The sequence below is a fragment of the Amblyomma mixtum genome, chromosome 1 (genome assembly GCF_055824585.1).
Source record: "Amblyomma mixtum isolate Tamu chromosome 1, ASM5582458v1, whole genome shotgun sequence".
Classification (NCBI taxonomy): Eukaryota; Metazoa; Arthropoda; class Arachnida; order Ixodida; family Ixodidae; genus Amblyomma; species Amblyomma mixtum.
This window is the reverse complement of record NC_143012.1, coordinates 148,929,974-148,944,660: the sequence shown is the minus strand read 5'-3', so window position 1 is coordinate 148,944,660 and position 14,687 is coordinate 148,929,974. Positions and strand designations below refer to the sequence as shown.

Below are 14,687 nucleotides of genomic sequence, written 5' to 3'. Positions count from 1 at the left end.
GCGCCGCTTTGTGCCTCGTGTCGCACACGCGCATACGTCCTGTTTGTGTTGCAAAATAAAATAAAATCATTGCAAAGACAGCCGCCTTCGTTTTTCGGTTGGGCGCGCTTTTCATCCGCCGGCGCCTTGGGCGCGTCGGCTGACGGCGCTTGGTTTAAGAGTTTTACTCAAAACCTGATCAATATGCAGGAAAAGAAATCACTGGAAAGGCGTAACACTCCCTCAGAAACATGGGTCGTATCTGAAGAGATGCTTTGAGTTTCCGGGCCAGGCGGGTGCACGTGACAATGCTCTAAGGCGCCGTCGGTATCCACCAGCAGGGTCGACCTCCACCACGATTCTTTTCTTTCCAGTTCGCTTGGTCCAAGCGATGGCCTTGAGCGCACTCACCAGAAAAAAAAAAAAACCTCTTCCACGCGTGCTGTTGTGTAGTTTTCCGATGATTAAAAATGTTGAAGCGTTTTCAAAAACAAGTTTCGGTGCGTGGCCGCAAACTACGACGCCAAACCTGTGCACGATCTGTGCGAAGAATGTTCGGCCCAGCAGGGGCTTCGGATTTCCTCGGTACGGTTCGAGCACTGCATATTCTTCGCGCATATATCGAGCAGGCGGGCTTGGCGTTCCGCTTGCTATTGGCCAGGTAGCGCGTGCAGTGGCATGAACTCTCAGCGTACTTCTTGGGACGATATGCCCCCCCCCCCCCCCCCCCCCCCCCTGCCCCTGTCGCTCGTGCAATGTGCCGCGCTCGCGATTAATTAGCGACAGGACGGTACGTACGCGCGGCTTTGTATATCAAGTGCTTGTCAGTGCGAAAGCACTATTGAACCGTTAACCTGGAAAATGCGGGTGTGTGGCGATGGCTCTCAAGTTAGTCTCGTGATGAACGAGACTTTGATGAACGAGAAATGAACGAGACTTTGAATGTGGGGTAATCTTGGCCAACCTGTGAAATAAAATAACTATTAGCCCGACTGGGTTTTTCGAACCCCCGGCGGCGCGAACAGATCAGCTTCGCTGGTCACTGCACGAGAGCAGTATGCTACCGCCGCATTTTTTTCCAACATGGCATTTACTACACGAGGTCCTGCATGTACAGAGAGGGCTGCGTACAGATTATTTACAATGAACTGAGACAGTGGGTGCACTGCACTAGCCTGAATGAAAGCAACAGGACCAAAAGGGCGGGAACGATAGACACCTTACCGACAGCGGGAACCAGTCCGGTAGAAAGTCTCTCTCATCACAACTGTCTCTGAGCTGGAACCTCATACGGCTCAAATGGCTTCTGGGTGAAGCAAGAGGTTCAACGTTGCGGTCTAACATGCGCGTTTTCCACAGGCTACGAAGTCCAATGAGAAAAAAAGCACATAGAGTTCGTAGTCATACTGAGTGGCCACAAGGTAACCTTTTGGGAATCGTGGCTTCCCGCAGTTGCCTTTGCGCGGCTGTTGCCGGCTTCTCGAGTTGTTCTCTTCCCTTTGCTCCCGCCTCAGGCGGTGCAGAGGCGGCTGGGTGACTATTCCCTGTCATTGGGCCACAGCTCTGCCCCGGCTTCCCAAGGGCCTTTGCCATTGGCGCCTTTTGGCGGGATTTTGGGACCCGCTTGGGCGGCCTTGCGCCGCGCGACTGTCCGAGCTGAGCCCAGGGAGAAATCCCTTCGACATAGCGTAACGTGCGTACGCTACTGTTTTTCTGAGCCGGCCTTTGCCGTTCGGACGAGTGCACACTGGAGCTCGCCCGCAGGGGTCCTCTGACCTGCAGCGGCTCGAGCCTGTCCAGCGGGGTCCAGCGACCGATAGGAGTACCTTGCGTTGATTGCCCACTCTCTCTGGCAAACGGTCCAACGGTCGACAAGAGAGAGAAATCACAACACTACCACGGGGGCATTTTCTAGACGCTGATGTGACCGGTGGAGCAGCATCCCACCGCTGCCACCAGTTGATGTAGCTCGGTGCAGCAGCATCCCACCGCTGCCACCAGTTGACGTGCTCGGGGATCGGGACCAGGGTCTTCACCGCATTAGGACGAAGCAGGCAGACTAGGGAGAGAAGTCTTCAGGAGAAGCTGGGAAACTTGAGAGGTTTATTTTACATATCTACAAAACAGCAAGTAGACCAAAGTCACAAAATGGGGGAGGATCTACACAAGAGGTCAGGGAAGAAGCCCTGTGACACAGCACAGATTGCTGTTTAAATGCAGTTCACGTTCCCCAGGCACCCAGCTAGGGAATCTGATCTCTGGTTGAGCGTCCAATGGGCCGTTAGCGTCTTCTTAGGCTCCGCCCTCCCCACGTGACCGCGCACACCGCACAGACACACACACTGGCGAGGAGGAACTTGGCGCCTGGCCGTCGCGAACTGTTTGGTTTGCCGCGGGCCGACCAGGCCCAACGGTCGTTCGTTGCTGAGTGACGATCCTGATCGATGGAGACGCGAGCGCTGACAGCTCACACCGGCGACCTCTTCAGGGACAAATAAGCCGTGTCACCCCCCCGCTTTGTCTGCTGCTCCGGGCGAACGCGGGCAATGAGTTGGCGGCGCCGTCTCTTCCGCCGTCGCCGCCACTGGGTCTCTTCCGTCGGTCCACGGGCAGTCCGGGAGAAACACCGCACTCAGCCTTCCGGCGAAGGGGATTAGACGCCTTTGTGCACGCCGACGCCGTCGCCAGTAGCTGCCCCACGCAGTGTCTCTTTCGTCTCCCCCGAACAGCAGCGCTTTCGGTCGCAGTAGCCTGATGGCGCCGGACTGGCTCGCCTGTTTCCGCTGCTAGTCCCCAGGAGCGCAGTTAGGTACCAGAGCCGCAGTCAGCATCGCCGGCGAAGGGGGTTAGAGCCTTTGTCCACGCCGACGCCGTCGCCAGAAGCCGCCCCCAGGCCAGCGTTTCCTTGCGTCTTCTCTTAAAGACAGCGCCTTTGATCCGCGTAGTCCGATGGCGCCAACCCGGCTCGACCGTTCTCCGCTGGCTGGGCCCCCGATCACAACAACGCCTCGTGCGCGCAGCGGAGCCTTGCTCCTCGCGCGCCCCCGGGACGGGGTGACGGTTGAGTGTGTGTACACCTGCTGGAGGACGACGTGAACAAACGTCTCCTTTGTGAACTTGGAGGGTTATTTCTTTGCGGCGAGTCGGTCCCCTCCCTGCGGAGGTTGAGTGCGCCGCAGAGGTGCCCCAGGGTGTGTGTGGTGACGGCGGATCGGGGGCCCTTGGCTCGCGCGAAGCCCGAATTCGCGGTGGTTGGTGACCTGTGTCCACTCAGAAACCCACAACGTAGACTAGGACTTAACACAGTCCTTCTTTAACGCCCTTTGCAGGACAACCTGAAACAAAATTGCATCCTTGCAGTTGATAAAACAGTGTTCAGTGGGTGCAGGAACATTGAACAGACTACAGTTAACTGAAGGCACAAAAATATTTCTCATCTGGGGCCACGTGTTAGCAGGCAGAGCTCCAGTGTGGAATTTGTTGGAAAACGTTTTGGTGCAAGGATGATTGTGCGTAACACATCATGACCCTTGAGGCCAAAGTACACGGAACGATACAAGGGCGACAGAAAGAGCATCGTTATCGAGTCTCTTTATACTCTGTTGCGCGAAACGGAATATCTGTGCTCGTTAGAAAATAGGAATGTCAAAAACTCCACAGATGCATACCCACAAATTTGGGACTTAATATCAAGCTTCTTTAGGACAATTTCACTTGCAGGTGTCGTATGTAAACTACGGAAACACAGTATTGAAACAAAACCTTCATCGAATGTAAACAAATTACAACGCCATTCAGCACGGATTTCGCAAAAAACTATCCACGTCACTCAACAGTCGAACCATTACATTTCACTAAGCATCGAGCACCAGAAGCAGACAGAGCGTATTTTATTGGACGTGTCCAATGTCACACCAGTCAGACAGACGATCGTGATGGCGACCAAGAAATGACCTTTTTTAATGTTCTGTCGCGAAATATATGCAGCCAGAACGGTCACATGACTTATGTGAGAACTGGGTGAGGGAAAGGAAGGCATAGCACATATCTCAATGCGTATCGGTGGGACGTCCGCGCGCACAGTGTTTATCAGGATGACTGTCACATCTTCCCCTGTTTTACAAGCACTGTGTGTGCCCACAAAGAAACACAAAATACACTTCATCATTCAGTCACTGATAACGAGATTTTTCGGCGTTCGTACGATGCGCCCATATTGCGTCGTTCTTTGCACTGTTGTTGAAGTTGCATTTTCAGGTACGTTCACTTGCGCGTTGTTGGTTGACTGCTCCGGCACGAAGGTCTTGCCGAGAGAATCAGATGCACTTCTTGTGCTCACGTCGCTGGTGCTTGTTTCTGTAAGCTGGCTGCTTTGTTGACCCAGGTCGACCTGTGACGGGCTGGTTTCTTCGTCCGGGAGAAGCGCCAGATGACGTATGTTTCGGCGTATGGCTCCCTCTTCAGTCTGTAGGACCTTGATGTCGAAGACTGACGAAGGACTTTGCCTCGGGCGCACCTGTCTTGCAGCCACACCTGGTTACCTGCAGACAAACTGGGAAGAGGTCTAGCAGCGTGGCGTCTGTCAGAATACAGCTTTTGTTTGTGTCGGTACTTTCCGTCTTGCTTTTTCCAAGACGCACCGACTACTCGATGCTTTAGCGCGGATGGCATGCATGGCACTTTTGAGCTCAAGCGACGGCTCATTAGCAGTTGCGCTGGACTATAGCCGGTTGGCCCCGGGGTATTTCTATAGTTCAGAAAGGCAATGTAGGGTTCGTGCGCTTTTTTCAGCAGCCTTTTGAGAGTCCCTACCATGCGCCCGGCTTCCCCGCTAGCCTGAGGGTAACGAGGGCTCGTTGTAACATGCTTGGAGCCGTAGAATATTGCAAACTCAATGAAAGCAAATGAGATGAACTGTGGACCATTATCCGATATCACAGTTTTCGCTCGTACGCTCCCTTGCCAAAGCTGTGGTTAATGTGAGCTTCGGATCCATTTTTAGTTCTTCCGATAAAGCCTCATCCCGTAGACCGACTACGAACCTGTCTCTAATTAGGCGGTCTTTCATGTCTTCGAACTCACATCTGTCTGCTAGCCTGTTAAGCACGGTTGCGAGCTGGTCTACTGTTTCGCCCAGCTGCTGACGGCGTTGATTAAAGCGAGCACTCTCGTAGACTGTATTCTTGGTGTGGACAAAGTAGCTCTGAAACTTCGATTTTACGAAGCTGAGGTCCTTCATTTCTTCATCTTTGACATTTAGTGACCGCAGAATCTCCCGCGACTTTTTGCCCATTGTATAGAGGAGAGTCCTTACTTGAACTTCGGCTGGCTTCTCGTGTAGTCCGGAGGCGAATCTGTAGTCGCCAAATTCGTCCATCCAGGCGGGCCAGTCCGCGACGTTCTGGAAGTCGAAGGGCCTCGGAGGCTTGATTCCCGCCATTCCGAAGTGTTGCTTGTCGCCTGCCACCGGGACGACTGGCTCTTGTTGCAGCAGGTTCTGGTCATCCCCTCGTTGGCGGGGCTGTTGCGGTGCCTCATCGGAGCCGGCCTTCATCCAACTTCTGACACCACGTCAGACCAGACAGACAGACGCTTGTGATGGTGACCAAGAAATGACCCCTTTTAATGTTCCGTCGCAAAATATATACAGCCAGAACGGCCACATCACTAATGTGAGAACTGGGTGAGGGAAAGGAAGGCATAGCGCATATCTCAATGCGTATGGGTGGGACGTCCGCGCGCACAGTGTTTATCAGGGTGACTGTCACATCCAAAGCATTCGATCGTGTATCACACAACAAACTAATTCTATATTAAGGCGGAAGCCTTTAATGTCTCATCGTTGTAAGCAGCAGTTGTCGACAGAAATGTCACGCTTTTCAATTGGTCGAAACGGTCGTGACGTCACAGTGCGCGAATTTCAAACGGGGCCAATTGTACTTTGCCTAGTAACCATGCAACCAATTGAAGGGATCGTATAGCGATGCTCCTAGTAAGTGGAACTGAGCTTAGTTAATTGTTTAATTACCCAATTAGCCTAATTAAGTTTTCTAGTCAGGCCGTATAAATAAATAAAACCGAGTAGGAAATTGGTCAAGCTCGGGAATCGAACCCCGGTCTTCGGCATGCGAGACGAGCATGCTATCCACTTCGCCATGCCAGCTCGACGGTTTGGAATGAACAAAGGCGCGTCTAGTGAGTACGGTGTCTTCGCTCACTCTCATCCTCCTCCATTCCCTTCCGGCGAGGTTTAGGTGTCCACCGAGATATGAGAGACAGATATATTCCCTTTCCTCAAAAACCAATTTACCGACGAGCGAGGCGTAGAACCGAATGGGCGATGGCGCTGTATGGACTCCCTGGCAGCGTTGCAAGACGCTGTCGCTTTCCACTCTTAGAGGCGAAGCTTAACATCTTAACCACACATCAGTGACCACACTTTAGGTCAAAAAAGTGCCCCCCTGAATTTTGACCGGTGTCCACCGAGATATGTGAGACAGTTACTGCGTACTAATTTCTTTTCCTCAAATATAATTTTCATTTTCCTTCATTACATAATGAAGGCCCTCTTTGTCTTCTTTCACTCCCACTTCCTCCCTTCCTCTATGGTGCGGTTCAGGTGTCCACCGAGATGGCAGAGAATTACTGCGCCATTTCCTTTCCTCAAAAAGCGCTGCGTTCAAAGGGCAAGGAATCGTGCCGAACGGGTGGTGGCGTTCCGTGGACTCCCTGGCAGCGCTACAACACGCTGTCGCGTTCCATTCCTAAAGGCAAAGCTGAAGCGCCATTAATTAGCAGTTAATTAGTATTCAGGCATTAATAAGTAATTAACCATTGATTAGCGATTTGTCATCACTTAGTAATTAGTACTCAATTATATGTGACGCCACCAGTGCCACAGAAGCAGCGAAAGTGGTGCAGAAAACGCTTTCGCCTCTACGCACTTTAGACAGGCAAAGTGCCCCCTGAATTTTTTCGAATCTACACTAAGCGCAGTATGAATCATTATCTTGTTCAAAAGCTACTTATCTAAAAGATCGCAGTTAGTATAACTTAGCCGTGAAAAGTCCTGCATAACTGCAGTCACGTCCGGTATCCTCAGGGAAGCGTTCTCTGCCCTATTTTATTGATAATCTTCGTCAGTGATTTACCTGTTAGCGTTGCTGTTAGTACTAGGCTTTCTGCTGATGATTGCATACTCCACCAAGAAATTGATTCGCGAGATGATCATCTAAGTTGTAACACTTAACAGTGCATCAAAATCGGTATCCGGGAAATGCGCAGAATGCAAATGAGTTTTAATGTCGAAAAATCAGCCCTCTTACGAATTACCAGGATAAAATCTGTCCGACTTTTTATACGTACTAAACAATATCCCGCTTCCCGCAGTTACACAACATAAATACCTTGGTTTAGCCCTCTCATGCATGAATTAAACTCAGGGGCAAAAAAATTATTTATTGCTCAAAAATGTGATTAGAGGCCACAAAGATCAGGAAAAAATTTCATTTCAATAATCAAGTGCCTCGGTATTGTATTTTCGAGGTGTCCTCATATGAGTACGACATGCGGTAAGCCGGTCTAGGTCTTCGGTTTTGATACACAGGAAAGATGTAAAACTAAAAAAAATTGATCATTCATACTAGAACTCTGAAAGAGATAATTAACGATTAAAATGGAAATGATGACAATAATTCTTTCACATTCCGCTTATGCGCTGTGCACCCGGAAGAGAGGGACGTTGCTGCGACCGCACAGGTACATGTACCTTGTCTTGTTACGGCATGCACAACTTCGACAGCGGCTAGCGTACTTTTGGTCGCACTTCTTTGGGAAATGGCGCCCGCCGTCGAACCTCTTCGACGTCGACGCACGATGGAGCGCTCTTTCTTTTTATCGGCGCTGGCGGAGAATAGTCGGGCAGGTGGCCTCGTCGCTTCGAGCTCTGTGATGCTTCGTCGCAGAGCATGAGCGCCTTGGCAACGCGACTTCGTAATTCAAGTTGGTCCATATAATGCTCCCTACCTTTGCACCACCTCCATACAATACAGCCGTCCACAATGACTACGTTTAGTAGGTGGAGTTATGTTGTATCCCTCCAGTCTACGTAGCGACACATGCGTTTGCTCTGCTTGTTTTTGCGGCGGTTGCTTAATATTGGTCATGTTTCCTGTGGATACACTTCAGCTGTGAGTGAGCGCTAAATCTGTTTCCTATCCTTGCGTCCATGTGTTTCGCGCTTTTGTCCTGAAATTGTATCACCAGATTTCCGGTTACGTATAGTGTTGCCAGTGCAAGTCCTAGATAAGTGTGAGATCTGGGCAAAAGGGTAGCGGATCGGGCTAGTTGGTGCAGATTTGACATTTTCAGAAGCGCTAAAACAGACAGGGACGAGCGCTCGTCCCTGTCTGTTCCCTCTGCGTCCTTGTTTTAGCGCTTCTGAAAATGTCAAATCTGGGCAAGTATCTCGACTTACGCTGTTTCCTATCCGTGTTAGTTGAGTAGGACCTATCACGATGGTCAGGTGCTGTCTCGCAATGGCCAGAACCGAACATCATCCCTTGGTGTTTTCTGTTCCGTAAACACCATGCACAAGCGCCGGATTAATATCTCGTACAATTATTAGTCTGTCCTGAGCCCTTTGCGAGGCCTGTGCGAACAGCCGGCGGAATGATTTCCCCCTTTGGGGTGCTGTAAACATTAAGAATAAAAAAGAAAAAAAAAACTGTACATGCCTTGCTGTCGGTGGAGAGAATTTCGACTGGCACATGCTGTATTTCTCCGTTGCTGAGCATGAGATCTACTACCGTCAATATTTTCGAAACCAGCCTTGATACTTTGATGGAATGATTTAGGGGAATGGTGTACACGAACTCCACATATCCCGTCGATTTTGGGTGGGCATTTGTTTCCTGTGGAGCCAATATATCTGGGGCGTGCTTTTGAGTGCGAAAGAAGTGTATGAGGCTTCTTTACTTAAGCCGCTAACTTCGAGAATTCCAGCTACGCGACTGCTTTCGAGGGATTATAATGCAGCCTGCGAGTCGCTGAAGATCATCCAGCTATGTGGAGCTCCTACGGATACTATGAACTATATTGCATTTATCTCAGCTGTCATTGAAAAAGCCAGTTTAACTGCTGGTCGCTCATTCAGCTCCGGAATTACGAATGCAGACGTCGATGAATGTATAAGTTTAGAGCCATCTATATAGACACGAATGTGACGAGGATAGTGCGTGTACATTTGGTACATGGTTAACTGATTAGCAGCAAGTACCATCATGTCGCGTTTTCTAATTATCGCTTCGACCGACAACTCGATCTTAGGTGTCAACAGGAGCCAAGGTGAGTACGTTAAATCTCCCTTCAAATACTTATAATTTGGAAGGTGCTGTCGGTGTTCTAGATACACTTGGAGAATTTCGCTTCCATCCCGATCCTGCAGCACGGAAACTAGCGGGTATTTTTCGTGTTGGGACATTAGACGGAAAATGTGTCGGCAAGTCTCAGTTGCTCGAAAGGCTTGAAATGGAAGCTGCCGCGCCTCCGCGATATCTAGAGAGGTAGCAGTCGCTTGCGGCACGCCCAAAGACACCCGAAGACCTGTAGCCATCAGCCTCTACAAGCGCTCTTCAGTGGTTCGCGAAAGAAGGCCGTGATCGGTGCTGAGCACGCAATCTTTTCTCATATGAGAGCATTGTAGACTTTGAGCGGCCCCCAAGACGAACCAGCAAGTCTGCGAAGGACATTTACCACTGAGTTCACCTCATCTTCTGCAGTTTTGACTTGTGCGCCCCAAGACAGTTGTCAGTCGAGTACTACTGCCAGCAAACGGTGCTGCTTAATAGTAATCAATGCCCGGCCCTCCAGACAGAGACGAAAATCCTTTAGCTGCTTTCGGGTAAAAGGCAGCACTGCTGTTTCTTCATGCGAAAGCATCATCCCTCTTTGTTTAAAAAAAAATGTCCATTGCTTCTAGGCCGTTTTGTAAAGTGGTTGGATGAAACTCGCCTCTCTGCCAGAAGCCCAAATGCCCACATCAGCTTACAGAGACGATTGCAAGCCAGGTGGGAGCCTTCGAGGTAAATCCACCATAACGCAGATGAAAACAAAAGGGCTCAGCACACTGCGCGGCGGAACTACGTGCATCAGACTGTGCTCTGCAGTTCGCCCTTCCTTTTTCTCCGTCTAAATTTTTCTATCACCCAGAAAGATTGAACTCCATCGCAGCGGCCTTCCACTCACACCGATGCCTTGTAAGCTGAGGAGTACATGATCATGGCTGAAAGTGTAAAATGCCCGTTTTGTGTATCCAAAAATACTGCAATGGTGTCATTACCGCGGCTTCGATCGTGCTGCACGCATGCCACAATGTTCATGATCGCATGTGCATCGACGCTTACGAAAGCCAGTCATGTACTCCGAGAAGATTCCAAACTCGTCAGACCCCCAATGAAGCCTGGTCGCAATCATCTTCTCTATAACTTTGCATAGGAAGCTCGTCAGGCTCACGGGGCGAAAAGTGTCAAAAAGAAGGGGAGATTTATGCGACTTTAAGAGAGGAATAACACGAGCAATCTTCCATGCTTGCCGCATAGTCTCCTTGACCCACGGGTCATTAAATATCTCTAGCAATACAGCTGTTAACTTCGGTCCAAGGTTGTTCATCATGCCGTACGTAATGGCGCCAGGACCGGCAGCAGTCTTTGGACGACAAGATGCAAGTGCACGTTTGATTCCTCATTTGTGAACTCATATTCCTAACACGCTCGATTCGCATAAAGCAAGCGCTTCTTACTTTTTGTCGCGTATATGCAGCTCGTTTCACAAATTCCTCGGAGTCTTCCGAAATGCTTGGACGAGAAATAAGTTGACAAATCTCGTCATAAAGCACTGTTTCAGGAGCAGCCCGAGCTGTTGGGAGCGCTCGGAAAGGGTTATTTTGCGTGACAGATTGTCATTCGTATCCTTGGTACTGATATCTCAGGGGTCAATGTGCCGCAGAGGTCACGCCAGCGCTTTCTGCCTAAATTCTGCAGACGTCTATGCATGGCAGAGTGCACCTTTTGAGCTTCACAGTATGACTCTAAGGAAGCACTTCGACCATAAGCCTTTTCCGCTCGCCTTCTGACAGCCCTCAGGCATTCGTATTCTCCATCAGTGCTAGTGAATTCTCCAGGTATAGTGACTTCCTTAGTGCAACACTTCAAATTGTCGTGTAACAGCGAGGTGAAACGATCCATGTTAATGTTCGAGCCAACTTGACGAGATATATTGAAGCTTAAAGGCTTCCGATTGGTAAATTTGACTCGGCGCCCTCCTCCCTCACAGCGTAGGCGAGGGTGTTTTACGAGTATTGGATAGTGTTCACTCCCCCGAGCACGGTGCCCCCGAGCTTTAAAGTCTGAAGCCCACCCCACATCACATAGCAGGGGTGAAGTACGGAGAGTCAGATCTACACAACTGGAATATCAGAAGCGACGCAGGAAGGTCGGTGAGCCGTCATTAAGCCCACATAAGTTACATCCCTCAGCAGCGCACTCAAAAATCCTTCAGTGGGCGTCGCAGTGATCACTATCCCAAGCGGTGTTGTGAGCGTGGAAGTCTCCACATATCAGGGAATTTAAGTCCGAGGTTTTGAATATCGACACAACCGAATCAATCGAGAGGCTGCTAGAGGCTTGCAGGTAAATACTTGCAACAGTTACACATATCTTATCAAAGGAAACCTTACATGCCACATACTCTGGAAGTTCTCAATCGCTCGAATGAATTAGAAATGAGGGCAAATCTTTCCTCACGCACACCATAGCTCTGCTCAAGCCAGAACACCGTGATAACTTGCAAGAAACAGAATTCGAGAAAAGAAAATGGGCACTCATCCCAGCTTCCTCTACACACAACACACAAAAATTATGTTGCAAAAGGAGTCTACGAAAATCTGCACTTTTTGTTCTTAAGGCTCCATATGCAACAGAGCCTTTATTGCTGGGAGGGTACTTTCCTGCGAAAGGGCCGACAGAATCGCTCGTACTGCTGCAAAAAGCAAAGGCAGGGCCGCCTAGGCCGCCCCTCTGGCCTTCAATGCTCCCCGTCGAAGTCCGAATTTGTGCACATTCGCCCGTCGCCTAAGTGCACCACAAAAATTGAACTATCTCTGTCCAGTGGCCCGATACCCGAACACGATGAGATTAGAGTACTTGGTTTCTTTATTGCCAAAAATCGACGGGTTGATGCAACACTAGCCAAACTGCGCAAGGTGGGGGACCAGTTTGGCCGGATGGTCCGCCGGGTTTCCAAAAAACGCGGGGAGTTACGGTGCAAGGCCGCCTTGCGGCTGGCGCATGCTTTCGTGACCGATCGAGTACTCTACTCGACTCCTTACCTTCACCTGCGCAAGGTTGACGAGAACGCCCTCGAGGTGATTCTCAGAAAGATGTACAAGCGTGCCCTCGATCTCCCGGTGAACACGTCCAACCAGCGCCTCATGGGCCTGGGGATGGTAAACACTTTCGCGGAGCTCCGGAAGGCACACTTGACCAATCAAGACACAGGACTTTCAAAGACGCCGTCGGGACGCTGCCTATTAGCCCGACTACTCATCCACCACCAAACACTGACGGAAGAGCGCGTGCGCATCCCCGAAGTCTGGAGATACGCCTTGCACGTGCGTCCTCTCCCGGCCAACATGGCACGTGACGACCACAGAGGCGCGCACGGAGGCACTGACCTACCACTATGGAAACAAACGCGGGATCGTCTACGTGGACGCCTCCGGTCCTCACCATGGGGGGTGGTACACTCCCGCAGTCGTCCACCAAAACGTCGTGGTGAACGGCCGAACGTCCCGAGCTCAAGACATAACAGATGCGGAGGAGGTCGCCATTGCGCTAGCCGGCACAGACCAGGACTCGGGAGTCATCATTACCGACTCGAGAGGGGCCTGCAGAAATATTTAACAGGGATACATTCCTTTCTTTGCTTATCGCATCCTTCAAAATAGCGATTACCTCGGGGGCGTCTCGAACGATCGTATGGGCTCCTCCTCACATGGGCCTCAAAGGCAATGAAACGGCAAATGCCGCCGCCCGCGCGCTCACTCTCCGGGCAACGCCTTCAGACCCTTGTGAAACAGATCCTGAACCCAATCCGGCCCTCACTTTTCGACAAATTACTGCGTTATACCAATCCGGCCACGCAATTTATCCTAAGCCCTGTAAGGGCCTTAAAAAGACGGAGGAACGCACTCTCCTCCGTCTTTACACGCAAACACTGCTGTGGCCGGCAGTTTTAAAGCACTTCGATCCTGCATGTACGGGAAGGTGTCCGTAGTGTGCGGAGAAGTTTTCGGACATCTTCCACATGGTATGGTCATGTCAGTCAAACCCGAACCTCGCCCGAAAACCCAACCCCAGCCGGGAGGACTGGGAGGCAGCCCTGCTCGGCTGCTCCGACGTGGTGAGCCAGAAGGCCCTGGTCGAGCGAGCCCGAGCTGCAGCGGTCGCCAATGGGCTCCTGCACTGAGGAGCACACCTAGCGGTTGTGAGAGGTGGCCCTTTCCGGGATACGTCAAACTCCCTCTCTATTATATAACAATAATAAAGTTTTTCAGACAGACAGGGCCAACTGCTACACTGAAAGGGAAGCGTTGTCTCGAGATGCTGACGTTACCTCAGAGCCTGCTGTCGAAGGCCTAATATAAGGACCCTGAAAGTGCATCACTGAAGGATCCGAGGCAGGAGCTTGCACTTGACTAACAGGTCGCTGCTGAGCAGGCCTCTTGAAATCGGACATGTTGGCAACCGAAGAATCCGACGCAGGATCTCGCACTTGAACGCCTTCTCGCTGACGAGCAAGTCTCTTCAATGCCGGCGCGTGCGACACAGCTGAAGCCAGATCCTGCACTTGGGTGGTAGAATTATGCCGAGCGGGCTAATTCTTTAACGCAGAAAGTTATGTCTGGGAATTCAAAATCTGCGGTTGTTTATTCTGACCACTTCCTTTCTTCTCCCAGTCTCTCCTTTATTCCTTCCCTTACGGCACGGTCAGGTGGCCAGCGAGGTATGTGAGACTGATACTGCGCCATTTCTTTTCCCAGAAAACCAGTTTACCAATTTTTTGTTGATTCTGCACTGAACTCAGCCGCACAGGATTCACTGAGTCCAGATTAGGAAGCGGATCATTTCGACGAGGCTGTCGTCCATTTATTATTTCGTGTCGTAGGAAAGATGAAACCGCTATGTTCTGAGGGCATCCAGGGAAGGAAGGAGCATCGTTTTCTCCACAGTGCGCACTTGGGTTGCAGCATTGATTTACACTCTTTGTGTTCATAGTTCTCCGAACAGACCTTGCATCGGCGTGGTCTGTGACAGCTCTTCGCCATGCGGACGAATCGCTGACAGTTGCAATGAAGAGCAGGACGTAAGTACTTTCGAACGAGATGACTTGTAAATCCCAAGTGCACCCTTTCCGGCACTGGGTGGTCGTCTCTGAACATCAGAATCCCAGAGTAAAGGGGACGGAACTCCACCGGTCCATCCTGTTTCTTTTTTTATGTCGTTTTTTTTCCTCCTTACTTCTACTGAGCGTGTGAATAAACAACGCCTTTGCTGAAAGTAAGCGCTCGTCGTGTGTGCCTTCAAATCCGTAGTCCCCCTTTTTTTTCGCGGTCCTTCCATCAAAATGATCCTGTATTTTCGGCCGTTGCG

The 14,687-nt window shown here is 50.6% G+C and overlaps 1 protein-coding gene and 1 pseudogene across 1 annotated transcript; one reads left to right on the top strand and one right to left on the bottom strand.

Annotated features, from left to right (window-relative positions):
* Positions 1 to 4,903: 4,903 nt before the first annotated feature.
* On the bottom strand, positions 4,904 to 5,428 carry LOC149367919 (uncharacterized). The gene has a single exon (XM_089575418.1). The coding sequence runs from the start codon at positions 5,417 to 5,419 to the stop codon at positions 4,904 to 4,906; it is 516 nt and encodes a 171-aa protein (XP_089431544.1). The 5' UTR covers positions 5,420 to 5,428.
* A 6,103-nt stretch (positions 5,429 to 11,531) lies between these two features.
* LOC149367918 (uncharacterized) lies at positions 11,532 to 14,552 on the top strand (annotated as a pseudogene).
* Positions 14,553 to 14,687: the final 135 nt, after the last annotated feature.

Excerpts from the sequence above, each read along its gene's own strand:
- LOC149367919 (XM_089575418.1), bottom strand. The coding sequence starts at position 5,419 with ATGGCGGGAATCAAGCCTCCGAGGCCCTTCGACTTCCAGAACGTCGCG.